Here is a 15577-nt window from a genome sequence, read left to right as displayed (position 1 = left end):
CATACATACACATCCCACAAGCAAACTCAAGGCAGACTATATTGTCCAGGAGCAATGACTGCTGCCTCAGAGAACAAAGCTGACTAGATTTTTGGCCATCACTCTGACTAGAATAACTTAATGCAGTGGTAGCTCTGGCCGACATTATGATACTTAAAGTGAACTTGTATTTGATAAGTAGAAGCTTGCATTAAATTCTAGCTACTGACATCAGAGTGCTATAGGAACAATTTATCGCATTTCTTGCACCGCGTTCTGTGTGAATGGGGCCTAAACCTTTGTATGCATGGAAAATTACCATGCTACCGCTGCGGTAGCCATACACTATAGAATTTTTTCTTTGGACCTTCATCAGAACGATAGTAACTGAATTGGGTTTAAGTATAGATCGCAATTACCATCGCAGCATAAAGACAGACAGACTGCGCTCCATGATCTGCTGTACTGGCTACTTCAGCAGGAAAGTGCGGGCTAGATTGGAACCCGCAAGTTCCTGTAGGTAACTGTAGCTTTGGATTTATAAATCGCCCCATATTCCATGGTGATTCACAGAGTAAATATAAATAGGCAAATGCTTTACAGAAATAATGTGAAGTTTACCTCTCCCGTATGTGTGGTCACCACCGACCTTCGCTAGATGCACTTTCATCCCCCGATGAGATGCGCGGGGGAGGGCAAATTGATATACTTGTTATGGTTTGGGGCAAGGGGGAGCTCCGGCAGCCATTTTGCCATGGGGCATCGTTGAACAGCGGCCATTTTGCCAGAGTCTGGGGCCGCTTGAGAGGCTGGGGGGGCTGGATAAGGGGAGTGGACCCTTGCCCGTTCTTTCTGGGCTTGCCTGTCTAAGAAAGCTGCGGGCGGTGCGGACTGTTTGTGCGGGCGGGGGAGAAGATTTGGGCTGGGGTTTGGCTCTGTGGCGTCATTTTTTCGGCGAAGATCGCTGGAGGCGGTCCGGCGGCCATCACCCTGAGGCCGCTGCCATCTTGCTGGGGCCCACAAGATGGTCGCGACGCAGTGGCGGGCTGAGGGGACGGAGGCCTGGCAATGGGGGACACGGAGCTGCTGCAGAGGTGGCCGGGCGTCGCGTGCGCTTGGATGGCTGGTTCTCCACCCAGGGATGGAGCTGCAAGGGGGGGGGGGGCTCCTCCTCGCTCCCCGTGCAGTCCACGTGTGATGCTGGTTGTTGGGGGGGGGGGGGGGGGGGGGGGATGGAAAGACAGGGCGTTCGCCGTGGGCTAGGTTGTAGTGCGGCGGCCATATTCTGGCCGCCGCCATTTTGCTGAAGGCCGGATGCGGGCTGGCGGCCGTTCTGCTGGGGGCAGAGAGCCGGAAAAGAGGAGGGCACCGGATGCGGAGAAGAGGGCCTGGCGATGAGACCCGCGATTGCTGCAAGGGGCGAACGGGCACCGCAAGAGCCTAGATTGCCTGAACTCCACCTGCCGCTTGGCAATGTGGGCAGCCTCAGCATTGGGAGCGCCTAAAGGGTGGCCGAGCTGGACTTTCGATCCCACTGGAGTGGTGCTGAGAGGGCTGGGGCTTGCTGGGCACATGCACGTTCGCCTGAGATATGGGTTTCTGCCGGTCCAGAGGGGGGGGGGGGGGGGGCCCGTACTCACGGGCTGCAGAAGTGGCCTGTCGCCAGCACACGTGAGCGTGTGGGCGACAGGCCGGCGACAGCTCCTCGCCAGGTCCCTCCGCGTACACACGCGGAAGAGGGACCAGCGGCGAGACGGAAGCTGTCGCCGACGTTCCTCCTCCCCCCGCCGGAAGCTCCATTTACCACAATGGAGGTTGCTGTCGCTAGTCCGCATACTCACGCGGACTAGCGACAGTTGCGGGGAGGTGCGGCGGCGACTGTCGCCATGAGATTGAAACTTTCAATCGCATGGCGACATGAGCGACGGGCGACAGTTCGGGGTGCGCGCGCGTGCGACGGCCCATACTCACGGGCGACCTGTTGCCGCAACACGCGCGCGCCGCGTGTTGAGGCGACAAAAGTCACCCTCGTGAGTACGGGCCATTAGTCTGCAGAGCTGTAAATGCCCGAGCAGGAGGGAATGGGAAATGTATATCAGGCTCCAGCCTAATCTAAGTCTATATTTATTTTTACTACTAGCAGCTTGTTGCAAACCCCCTCCCCTCTGATAAAAGTGGTTTGTCCCCAGCTCCCCGCACACACTGCACTGGCAGATGACTTCTGACAGGAAGGCAGCGGACCGGGACAGCGCTGATCTGCAATGGGGAGGCAGCGGGACGGAGAGCAGCACAGAACGGGGCAGACATGTGTACGCTGTAGCTGTGATGTCGGTCTTCACAGGAAGCGCCTGCTGATGACGTGCACTGTCAACAATAGCAGCAGGACCTCTCACGAGGTATTGACTTGGAAGGCAGAATTTCCATAAGCAGAAGGTCTCCCAGTGACCTTTGCGAGCTATTAGCAGGGCTGCCTCGGCAGCAAACGTCACAGGGGGTGTGGTTTATGCATTCATTGTATATTATATGGTTTATTAACATATTTTTGAACATTTATTGTACTGTTTTTGCCTGCAATTTCTTACATGGATTTCAATGCTCTTTTTACATTTCCTGAGTTCAGTTCCACTTTAAAGCAGGGGTCTCAAACTCAATTTACCTGGGGGCCGCAGGAGGCAAAGTCAGGATGAGGCTGGGCCGCATAAGGGAATCAATCAATCAGCAACTCCCCTCCCCCACCACGCCCCACCCCCCCGTCCCTTGATGATTAGCATAAGGGTATATATTTTTAATTTGTAGGATTGATAAGGTGTATAAGAATGGAGCTGTGATGTTGGTTGGATGAGGCTGGGGTCCTCCTTTAGATCGCTGCCGAGCTGGTGGCTGCATTTAGCAGCCATCATGTGTGGTGGTAGATTGGGGATGACCTTCACCATCATTGGCCATTCTCAGGTTATGTTTGTTTTGTTTTTTAACTTTTTTTTAATATGTTTTATATATTTTTACCTGATGTAATATACAGAAATTCAAAAAATTAAATTAAAATTAAACATCATAAGTAGTATATGGTAGATGATTGATGCAACAGAATTGTATTTTTCTCTCCCCCCCAATGTTTTTTTACTTCTTGCAAAACCCACATGGCAGCATTTTTACACTGAATCCTGAGGACTCTTTCATGCTGGTCAGTGCATTAGATTGTTGCTGTCCATATCAAACTCCTTAAACTCCTCAAGCAGTTGAATGCATTTGCTAGCTGCTTGTAACTTCCGATCGCCGCCGATCCGCCGCGCCGACCCGCCTCCCCCCCTCCAGACCCCTTGCGCAGCCTGGCCAATCAGGGCCAGGCAGCGCTGAGGGGTGGCCCGGGATTCCCTATGACGTCCCGACGTCGGTGACGTCATCCCGCCTGGTCGCCATGGCGACCGGGGAAGCCCAGCAGGAAATCCCGTTCTGAACGGGATTTCCTGCTTACTCCGATCGCCAGAAGCGATCAGAGTGGCTGAAGAGCTGCCGCTGCTCAGTGGCTATCATGTAAAAAAGTGCTGCGCTGCCTCCTTGCCAGGGGAATTAGACCGGCAAGGAGGTTAAGGAGATAGCCCCTGCACAGCCGAGGGCCACCTGCTCCTCAGGTGGTCTCTGGCCGAAGTTATCTGTGTCTCCCGCCCCACGGGAGATAGCCTACAGTTGCACCAAACACTTACACTTCATTAGGTGTCCAGAGGTTAGTCATTCTTGTATTATTGGTGATTCTGTAGATTATCAATAATCCGATTCTCTCTGTGTGCTGACACCAATCGTTACAGAAGGTAAGTATGACTTGTGTATTTTGACTTTTAATTTTCAGTTCAGGTTTTCTTTAAGGCCACTATCGGAGCATACTGGGCCTCCATAACACCTGAGCAGTGCCACAGGCTGATTGCCTCCATGCCACGCCGCATTGAAGCAGTCATTTCTGCAAAAGGATTCCCGAGCAAGTATTGAGCGCATAACTGAACATAATTATTTGAAGGTTGACTTGTTTTTTGTTTTAAAAACACTTTTTTCTTTTATTGGTCGGATGAAATATGCTAATTTTTTGAGATAGGAATTTGGGGTTTTCATGAGCTGTATGCTAAAATCATCAATATTAAAACAATAAAAGGCTTGAACTACATCGGCTGTGTGTAATGAATCTAAAATATATGAAAGTCTAATGTTTATCAGTACATTACAGAAAATAATGAACTTTATCACAATATGCTAATTTTTTGGAGAAGGACCTGTATATAACAGACCGGCTGCATGAAATGAAATGCCAGTGAGGGCTCTAGCAGAGTTTGTCAACCATAAATAAATTGCTTGACTGATGAAAAGTGCATCTAGGCTTATCCTTGGATGTATTTGATAATCGCTCACGCATTGTAAATTGCAGTTCATAATAAGCCAATGATGCAGCCAGTGAAGCAGCAAACAAGTGACAGAAGCACAGATGACGGCCTCCATGGATCCAGGAGCAGCATGAAGAGTAGCCGCACAATGTGACGTTCAGTTCATAATAAGCCAATGATCCAGCCAGTGAAGCAGCAAACAAGTGACAGAAGCACAGATGACGGCCTCCATGGATCCAGGAGCAGCATGAAGAGTAGCAGCACAATGTGATGCACAGTTCATAATAAGCCAATGATCCAGCCAGTGAAGCAGCAAGTGACAGAAGCGCAGATGGTGGCCTCCATGGATACAGGAGCAGCATGAAGAGTAGCCGCACAATGTGACGTGCAGTTCATAATAAGCCAATGATCCAGCCAGTGAAGCAGCAAACAAGTGACAGAAGCACAGATGGTGGCCTCCATGGATCCAGGAGCAGCATGAAGAGTAGCCGCACAATGTGACGTGCAGTTCATAATAAGCCAATGATCCAGCCAGTGAAGCAGCAAGTGACAGAAGCGCAGATGGTGGCCTCCATGGATCCAGGAGCAGCATGAAGAGTAGCAGCACAATGTGATGTGCAGTTCATAATAAGCCAATGATCCAGCCAGTGAAGCAGCAAACAAGTGACAGAAGCACAGATGGTGGCCTCCATGGATCCAGGAGCAGCATGAAGAGTAGCAGCACAATGTGACGTGCAGTTCATAATAAGCCAATGATGCAGCCAGTGAAGCAGCAAACAAGTGACAGAAGCACAGATGACGGCCTCCATGGACCCAGGAGCAGCATGAAGAGTAGCAGCACAATGTGATGTGCAGTTCATAATAAGCCAATGATCCAGCCAGTGAAGCAGCAAACAAGTGACAGAAGCACAGATGACGGCCTCCATGGATCCAGGAGCAGCATAAAGAGTAGCCACACAATGTGATGCGCAGTTTATAATAAGCCAATGATGCAGCCAGTGAAGCAGCAAACAAGTGACAGAAGCACAGATGATGGCCTCCATGGATCCAGGAGCAGCATAAAGAGTAGCCACACAATGTGATGCGCAGTTTATAATAAGCCAATGATGCAGCCAGTGAAGCAGCAAACAAGTGACAGAAGCACAGATGATGGCCTCCATGGATCCAGGAGCAGCATGAAGAGTAGCCGCACAATGTGACGTGCAGTTCATAATAAGCCAATGATCCAGCCAGTGAAGCAGCAAGTGACAGAAGCACAGATGGTGGCCTCCATGGATCCAGGAGCAGCATGAAGAGTAGCAGCACAATGTGACGTGCAGTTCATAATAAGCCAATGATGCAGCCAGTGAAGCAGCAAGTGACAGAAGCACAGATGACGGCCTCCATGGATCCAGGAGCAGTATGTAGAGTAGCCGCACAATGTGATGCACAGTTCATAATAAGCCAATGATCCAGCCAGTGAAGCAGCAAACAAGTGACAGAAGCACAGATGGTGGCCTCCATGGATCCAGGAGCAGCATGAAGAGTAGCCGCACAATGTGATGTGCAGTTCATAATAAGCCAATGATGCAGCCAGTGAAGCAGCAAACAAGTGACAGAAGCACAGATGGTGGCCTCCATGGATCCAGGAGCAGCATGAAGAGTAGCAGCACAATGTGATGTGCAGTTCATAATAAGCCAATGATCCAGCCAGTGAAGCAGCAAGTGACAGAAGCACAGATGATGGCCTCCATGGATCCAGGAGCAGCATGAAGAGTAGCAGCACAATGTGATGTGCAGTTCATAATAAGCCAATGATCCAGCCAGTGAAGCAGCACACAAGTGACAGAAGCACAGATGATGGCCTCCATGGATCCAGGAGCAGCATGAATAGTAGCAGCACAATGTGATGCGCAGTTCATAATAAGCCAATGATCCAGCCAGTGAAGCAGCAAGTGACAGAAGCACAGATGACGGCCTCCATGGATCCAGGAGCAGCATGAAGAGTAGCCACACAATGTGATGCACAGTTCATAATAAGCCAATGATCCAGCCAGTGAAGCAGCAAGTGACAGAAGCACAGATGACGGCCTCCATGGATCCAGGAGCAGCATGAAGAGTAGCCGCACAATGTGATGTGCAGTTCATAATAAGCCAATGATCCAGCCAGTGAAGCAGCAAGTGACCGAAGCACAGATGGTGGCCTCCATGGATCCAGGAGCAGCATGAAGAGTAGCCGCACAATGTGACGTGCAGTTCATAATAAGCCAATGATCCAGCCAGTGAAGCAGCAAGTGACAGAAGCACAGATGACGGCCTCCATGGATCCAGGAGCAGCATGAAGAGTAGCCGCACAATGTGATGTGCAGTTCATAATAAGCCAATGATCCAGCCAGTGAAGCAGCAAGTGACAGAAGCACAGATGGTGGCCTCCATGGATCCAGGAGCAGCATGAAGAGTAGCAGCACAATGTGATGTGCAGTTCATAATAAGCCAATGATCCAGCTAGTGAAGCAGCAAACAAGTGACAGAAGCACAGATGATGGCCTCCATGGATCCAGGAGCAGCATGAAGAGTAGCCGCACAATGTGATGTGCAGTTCATAATAAGCCAATGATCCAGCCAGTGAAGCAGCAAACAAGTGACAGAAGCACAGATGACGGCCTCCATGGATCCAGGAGCAGCATGAAGAGTAGCCGCACAATGTGATGTGCAGTTCATAATAAGCCAATGATCCAGCCAGTGAAGCAGCAAACAAGTGACAGAAGCACAGATGACGGCCTCCATGGATCCAGGAGCAGCATGAAGAGTAGCAGCACAATGTGACGTGCAGTTCAAACAAGCGTAACTTTAATGCTCGGTACACATGATGTGTTTTTTTGGTCGATTATCTGTTTGATCAACTTTCAATCCATTTCTCCACTTGATTTCCCGCTCGATTGTCTTATTTTTTCTTATCAATTTCCATTCACTTCCATGAGACATCGAGCGGTAAAATTATCAAAAGTAATATCGGACATGATGGAAATTATCTATTGAACGCATCTATCGAACGCAAAAATGTATTGTCCTAGCATTAGACAAAGAAGACTTGCAGAGAGTGTCTTCAAAACGGTATCAAAATTTATTATAACATCTTATACAACCCTCATAACTATACCCTTATCCCCCCCTTAAAAACACGGCCGTGTTTCTACTGGTCAGCTGACATCACCACTTTCACCCACAGCACTCATTCACTACTTGTTTAAACAGGGATGACTTCTCCCTAAATCATATAGGGTTTGGACATCAGCTATAGTCCTCGAATGTAGCTGAATTTCAGGTGCTGATTGATAGTATCACAATGCTTGATTGTAAAAAGTCCCCACTTTCAGCATACAGAGCAGAGGAACTTAAAGAATTTGATATGGCAGTTTTTAAGTTCAGAGGTGGTTTACTTGGTATCCTTTGCATGCAGGTATTAGTACTGGGACAGTCATTGCACCAGCCATCCGGCTTAGTTGATACTTGATATTCAGGTTGTACAACCTTTGAAACTTTAATTGTACCCAATAATACCACAAGCACTAAGTTCCACTGGTAACCCAGTATTCTTGGAGCCAAGCCTGCACACATCTATTTCAAGTGGCATCACACTACCACAACTCCAAGAGACAGGCTAAGTCCATTGCCACATAAACAACATGCCATGCAAAGCGGACATACGGATGCAGATAAACAGCACTGCCCAGCGGGCTCTCACCACCGCTGCTTAGACAGTCTCCGTCTGCCTTGTTGTCCTGCCTGCAATCACAGTTCCAAGTTCCGCTGCATTTCCCTTCTCTGTGTTGGGGCACTTCACTGCAGCAACTCCTGATGGTGTTCCGGCGTGCGCCCGTTGTGCGGAGCTCCGGTCAGCTGATCGTGTCGGCCATGTCACGTGACTAGTTTCGCTTGGTTCTCTCCAAGCTTTCCCAAACGTAAGTCAGGGTTGGCTGTTGCCTCTTTCAATATATAGTCACGTGTCTAGTGCTTCTCCAATTAAAAAATAGACCTAATCTACCTAGTAACAGATGATGCAGTGTTGGACCTATCACTGCCTCTTTCACTACAGCTCAAATTTTTAACTATTTAAGATCAAATAGTCAACATAGCTAATCGTAGTAGGGCATCAGAGGGTCTTTTATCTTAATTAACATGCATCATATCTTATTATACACAACTTTTACATACTCTGGGGACCCAGTGGATGTACAGGCGACTACCCAGACATTAGAGCACTCCTATGGGACCTTTTGCCGGTCTAGGTTAAGGGTGCACATGCCTCAAACCTGACTATAAATACGCCTAAGGCTTGCATGCAAGTACCTCCCCCCCACACACATAGACCGACCGACCCACAATCAGTATTTAGAATTAACAATGCATTACACATCTTCACAAAGTGCCTGGGTCCTCACTGCAACGTGAGGGCTGCCCAGCTTTTTAATATCACACCGCAGCAGCCTCCACCTCACAGGGGCCACCCACCGCACCCCGCATCATCTTGGTAAAAAGGGGACCAGGGACAGATCTGTATTCAATCCCCTATGCACAAGTGTGTGCAGTCTGAAAATCCACTTAATTTCCATTTGTTTTAGTGACCTCTCATAGTCACCCCCTCTTGGAGATAATTTCATTTTATAAAAACCCTTGAATCTGATTTTATCAGGATCACTAGCATGAAATTTCAAAAAATGTTCCCCTAGGGGTGATTCAATGGTTGCATTCCTGACATTACTAACATGTTCCTGAATACGAGACTTTAAAATTCGTGTCGTCTCCCCCACATATTTTAGTCCACACGGACATGTAATCATGTAGAGGACAAACTTGTTGTTGCAATTAATAAATGATCGTATATTATATTCATGTCTTGATTCTGCATCGGAGAAGGTGTCACTTCTCTCAGCCAAAAGGCATACACTGCAGCCAGAGCAGGGATACATCCCATTGGGGCGTCTCGACTCACCCAAATACATGGTTGTGGCTGGCACAGTTTTTGGCTGGTAGTCAGAACGCACCAAAAGGTCACGCAAATTTGGAGCCCTCCTGGCTGTCATCTTGGGATAATCTCCCACCAGGCAAGCTATTTTTGGGTCAAGCTGGAGTATATGCCAGTGTCGAGATAGTATACCCCTCAATTGATTCCAATGGGTACCAAACCTGGTAATAAGTCTGATGGAATCATCCTTTTTCTTAGATGGATTCTTATCTTTCCGCTTAATTAGTGACTCTCTTACTGCAGACTCAGCTCGCAGTTTGGCCTCATGTAGTATTTCATCATCGTATCCTCTTTGGCGAAATCTTGCTGTCATGGCCTCAGCTTCACCGATAAAATCACCTTCCCTTGAACAATTTCTGCGAATACGCAGAAACTGACCCAAAGGGATACCCCGGATCTGAGTCTGGGGATGGAAGCTCGAGGCATGCAGCAACATGTTGCCGGCTGTTGGTTTCCTGAAAGTACAGGTGGAGATACCTTCGTCATCTTTCCTGATCAGAAGATCCAGGAAACTAATTTCCTTACTGTCTACTACATGAGTAAGTGAGATATTCCGATCATTCATATTCAAGTGGTCAAGAAAAACCGCTAAATCACCTCTTGTGCCTCGCCAGACCAGGAAGACGTCATCTATAAAACGAATCCAACAGGCGGCGTTTGCCCCAAATACCACATTGCTGTACACCTCGCTCCGCTCCCAGAAGGCGAGGTGCAGGCAGGCATATGCTGGAGCACACGCTGCCCCCATCGACGTCCCCCTGATCTGGCGATAAAAGTTACCACCAAATCTAAAACAGTTTCTGGTTAAAACTATCTAAAGTAGTTCCAATATGAACTGTTTCCTTTCATTGTGCATTTGTTCAACTTCAGTAAGAAAAAATTCAATTGCCGCAATACCAACACGGTGCGGTATGGACGTGTATAGGGCCTCAACATCGATACCTACAAGCAGATCATTGGGTAACACCTGAAAACCATCCAAAAGGGTTAACACCTCACCCGTATCCCTCGCAAAGGAGGGAAGTCTCTCAACCAGTGGCTTGAACACCTGGTCCAAAAACCTGCACACTTTCTCAAGAGGTCCCTCCACTGCGGACACAATGGGTCTTCCGGGTGGGTGATCCAATTTTTTTGTGTATCTTAGGAATTAAATACAATATAGGTATACGATATGAGGTCACCTTCATATACGTCCATTCATCTGAACTAATAATTCCTGCTGAAAATGTTATATCCAGTTTACAATTTAAAAGTTTTACTATGTCTGGGAAGGGATTACTTTTTAACCTCACATATACCTCCGGATCACTGAGCTGCCTCTGGGCTTCCTCCATGTATAAGTTCTCACCCCAAAATACTAAGTTACCCCCTTTGTCACTCGGTCTGAGTACTACTTTCTCCATCTCTTTTAGATCAAGCAGGGCCTGTTGCTCTTCATCAGACAGATTACTTTTGCCCTGGGTCTGCCAGTTGATTGTTCTCAAATCCTGTTCAACAGCTCCACTGAAGGTTCGTATGTATGGATTAATTGAAAGTGAGGGGAAGTACATAGATCTCTTTTTAACATTAGTGAACTTTATAATCTGATCCCTCTCTTGTATTTCTTGGGGATTATTGTCATCCAACAGTGACTCCAAATCAATTAATCAATACATAGTGTAAAAGAGGTGAGGGACGCATCCGTGCTTATGGGGCTGGAGGAAGCCCAGGGTAAGTAAAAAAAAAACTGCGGTGAGACTCATCTCTGAGTCTCTTTAAGGATTTTCATAAGCTGTAAGCCATAATCATCAAAATTAAAACAAATAAAGGCTTGAAATATATTGCTTTGCATGTAATGAGTCTATTGCATATATTAGTTTCACCGTTTAAGTTGAATTACTAAAATAAATGTTTTGCATAAAAATTCGAATTTTTCAAATTTCAGCTGTATTCAGTCAGTGTGTGTTTCCTTCAGATGGATCCAGTAACAGAATCCCACCAGAGAGATGTACAGGTCCTCTTTATTCCCAGGATTGTCATAAGGAAGATAACACCATCCCCCACCATTATCAGGTAGGTGGGGCTGAGGGCCCTTTTCCACTAGCAATCGCTAGCATTGACGCTGAACGCTAGCGATTGCTGAATCGCAATTACCGGCGATTCCCCGACGTTCGCGGCCGTGATTTTGCTATGCTATTCACTGCATAGCAAAATCGCGGCAATTATCGCTCCGCCGCACGTTCGCGTTCCCGGCAAAAACGAATCGCGGTAGTGGAAATGACCTACCGCGATTCCCATGTTAAAAAGCAAACCGTAGCGATTGTAAAATCGCTAGCGGTTTGCGTTTTTGCGATTCAGCCAGCGCAAACGCGCTGGTGGAAAAGGGCCCTAAGGGTCCCCAGAGACACCAAACTGTGTGACATTGTTTCCTCCTGTGTATGCTGTTACGTCTGTTCACATTTACATTATCTCTCACTTTGTGAACTTAGGGTGGAGAACTTATACATGGAAGTGTCGTGGTTAAAGAGGAAGAAGAAGAGACGTATGTGAGGAGTGATCAGCAGTCTACAGAGGAGGGTGACATTATGAGGACAATTAAAGAGGAAGAAAAGGAGACATATGTGAGGAGTGATCAGCAGTCTATAGAGGAGGGTGACATTATGAGGACAAGTAAAGAGGAAGAAAAAGAGATGTATGTGAGGAGTGATCAGCAGTCTATGAAGGAGGGTGACGTGATGAGGACAAGTAAAGAGGAAGAAGAGACATATGTGAGGAGTGATCAGCAGTCTGTGGAGGAGGGTGGCATGATGAGGACAATTAAAGAGGAAGAAGAGGAGACATATGTGAGGAGTGATCAGCAGTCTCTGGAGGACGGTGACGTGATGAGGACAAGTAAAGAGGAAGAAGAGACATATGTGAGGAGTGATCAGCAGTCTATGAAGGAGGGTGGCATGAAGAGGACAAGTAAAGAGGAAGAAGAGACATATGTGAGGAGTGATCAGCAGTCTCTGGAGGAGGGCGACGCAATGAGGACAAGTAAAGAGGAAGAAGAGACTTATGTGAGGAGTGATCAGCAGTCTGCAGAGGAGGGTGACCTGATGGAGACAAGTAAAGAGGAAGAAGAGACATATGTGAGGAGTGATCAGCAGTCTATGGAGGAGGGTGACGTGATGGGGACAAGTAAAGAGCAGGACACTGTTACAGAGGGCAGAACAGGTGAGTAATCAGCAGTAAATATGGAATAATGTGTATCTGTATTGCTGTTATGACTGTCACTGCTCACAGACTGGCCATATTAAGGGTTATGCTATGTGCTCATGTTAGATTATGGCCATCTATAACTATCATTCATGAATATATATGGTGACAGCTTGCTAACAATAGCAATACAGACACCCTGAGGAAGAGAAAGGTCTCCTTATTCTCTCACACTGGGCTGCCCTGTTTTCCTCTGAGACTTTAGCATTGGCCTTTTGCTAGTATCAGCAGCACTGATTGAACTAATAAAGTGATACATTTCTCCTGTAGTTCCGTCGCTGATTCCCATATGTCATCGTTCTGCCACCTTAGTGCGATCCCCGGTTGCTTAGTAACTAGGGTTGCAACGGTATGAAATTCCACAATATGATAACCGTCTAAAAAAAACGATATTACGGTATACGGTATTATACAATTATTTAATCCCAGGCCCCGCCCTTAAATTAAATAATGCCCCCCACCCACCCCAGTGTGGGGTGTCCCACTCTCTCGGCATACATATGATTAGGTAAAACTGTAAAAAGGCTCACCCTGCTCCTGCAATTTATTGATCTTAGCTAGCTGCACATGCGGTGGCAGTCAGCTGACATGGGGAGAGATCAAATTACAAATTTTGCTGTTGTGCTGCTCAGTCACAGAGAGGGCATTAAGGTACAGACACTGTCTAAAGGCTCATACACACGTCAGATTTTTTTCAAACGACCGGTTGTTTGACCGTCGAATCGGGCGCGTGTACAGTCGGTCGTGCAGCTGATAACGCTGGTTTTGACGGATCCACCCGGCGGATCCATCACAACCAGTGTTATCAGCTAAACATCCGACTGTACACGCGCCCGATTTGACGGCCAAACGACTGGTAGTTTAGAAAAATCTGACGTGTGTATGAGCCTTTAGACAGACAATTTGCCTCTAAATACATGCAGGGCAGCAGGGAGCATTTATCTGTTTTTTTTTTTTTTTGTTTGTTTTTTCATTCTGTCCTCACTTAGTCAGGTCGCAGGTGGTGACACAGGGAGGAGATCAAATTACGTGTGCTGCTGTGCCAGCTGTGTGAGGTAGAATATTAGATAGGCTAAACTCTCTTTATACATACAGGTGGGACGCAGTTCTCTGTTTTCCTTCAATCTGCCCTATGCAAGAGTTTAGGCTGCCATACACTGGTCGATTGCCACCAGATCGACCAGCAGATAGATCCCTCTCTGATCGAATCGGATCAGAGAGGGATCGTATGGCTGCCTTCACTGCAAACGTATTTTGAATCAATTTCACTATGAAACCGATTCACAATCTGTGAAGGTGCCTCTGCCGGCACGTGGAGCGCACGCTGGATCAGTGGAAGAGGTGAGTCCTCCCCGCCCGTGCCTCTTACAAATAGCGGCTGCTTCTATGTAAGGCTGGAGGGGAGCGGAGGACGGGGGACCCAGGCGAGGGAGGGGGGGGGTCCGACCCCCCCCCCCTCCCCGCCGCTAGGCCTAATACCCCCGTCCTGCCAGCTACCCCTCCAGCTCGGCGGCCGGCTCCCCGCACGGACGGGCGGATGCCGCCCCTGGAAATTTGCCGCCTGAGGCAAAAGTTTCACCCCGCCTCATGAGCGGGCCGGCCCTGCCCTAACCCCCTTCCTCCTCCCTGCATACATTACCTGATCCGGCCGGCGCGAGTCCCCCGGTCTCCGCTGTCTCTTCTCCGCTATGGACTCCAGCTTCACTTTACTTCCTGTCGGGGGAAGTTTAAACAGTAGAGGGCACTAATTAAATTAATTGAATAATTAAACTTCCCCCGACAAAGTAAGTGAAGCCAGCCAGAGCCCAGCGCGGAGAAGGGACAACGGAGGGAGCGGAGACACGCGCCGGCCGGATCAGGTAATGTATTGCCGCTAGCGTCGGACATTTGAACGTCGCTATCGACACACTCCTGACCCACCAGCGATCAAGCAAAATCTTCCGCACAGACAGATCGACGGGAACGATCGATTTTGGACGGAAATCGATCGTTCGGTCAGCGTTTGCGCAACAATTTCACAGGAGATTTGATCACAGTGATCAAATCTGCTGTATATCGGCGGGAAATAGTATAAGTGTATGGGTGGTCCACTTTAAAATTTCTGGTACAGTGGTTTAGTCCCCTCAGCTGTGCCTCAGGCAGGCCCTCATTGTAATTGTGTCAGACTCCTCATTGGGGGAACTTAAAGGCCACTGGAGTGACTGTAGGATGACATGAGTGGGGGTTGGATGTACTAACCTTATGGCATGGAGATGGTGCTTGCTTTCTGCCTCCTAATCCGCAGCATATATTGGCATCCCTGCCTCTGCTTTCCCCTTGTACTCCTCTGTGTCCCCCTCCACGAGCATCCCTGATTAGAGTTGGGCCGAACCTCCGATTTTCGGTTCGCGAACCGGGTTCGCGAACTTTCGCGAAAGGTTCGGTTCGCGTTAAAGTTCGCGAACCGCAATAGACTTCAATGGGGATGCGAACTTTGAAAAAAAAAATTAATTATGCTGGCCACAAAAGTGATGGAAAAGATGTTTCAAGGGGTCTAACACCTGGAGGGGGGGATGGCGGAGTGGGATACATGCCAAAAGTCCCCGGGAAAAATCTGGATTTGACGCAAAGCAGCGTTTTAAGGGCAGAAATCACATTGAATGTTAAATGACAGGCCTAAAGTGCTTTCAAACATCTTGCATGTGTATACATCAATCAGGTAGTGTAATTAAGGTACTGCTTCACACTGACGCACCAAACTCATCGTGTAACGCACCGCAAACAGCTGTTTGTGTAGTGACGGCCGTGCTGGACTGGTGCGCACCATGGCGAGAGTGCAGGTTTTGGTGGCTTTACAGCCCATATGGTCAGTCACCTGGCTGATGTAGCTGAATGACAGAACAGTGACTGTCCAGCTGATCAAATTTGGTCTGACCACAATGAGGCAACGACCTTATTATCGTGGGTGTGCCCCCCGAGACACTCATCTAGGCGCCGGTCATTGCTCCAT

The 15577-nt window shown here is 48.2% G+C and overlaps 1 protein-coding gene across 1 annotated transcript in view; it reads left to right on the top strand.

Moving 5' to 3' along the window:
- Positions 1-15577, top strand: part of LOC137535410 (zinc finger protein 3-like) — an 87235-nt gene that overhangs the window by 45512 nt on the left and 26146 nt on the right. Inside the window, exons 3-4 of the mRNA XM_068257246.1 lie at positions 11306-11403; positions 11820-12546. Of these exons, the coding sequence (XP_068113347.1) occupies positions 11306-11403; positions 11820-12546 (825 nt within the window). The remainder of the gene's footprint in view (positions 1-11305; positions 11404-11819; positions 12547-15577) is intronic.

The sequence above is a fragment of the Hyperolius riggenbachi genome, chromosome 10, assembly GCF_040937935.1.
Source record: "Hyperolius riggenbachi isolate aHypRig1 chromosome 10, aHypRig1.pri, whole genome shotgun sequence".
Taxonomy (NCBI): domain Eukaryota; kingdom Metazoa; phylum Chordata; class Amphibia; order Anura; family Hyperoliidae; genus Hyperolius; species Hyperolius riggenbachi.
Note: the sequence above shows the minus strand (reverse complement) of the source record. Positions and strands in the feature narration are given on the sequence as shown.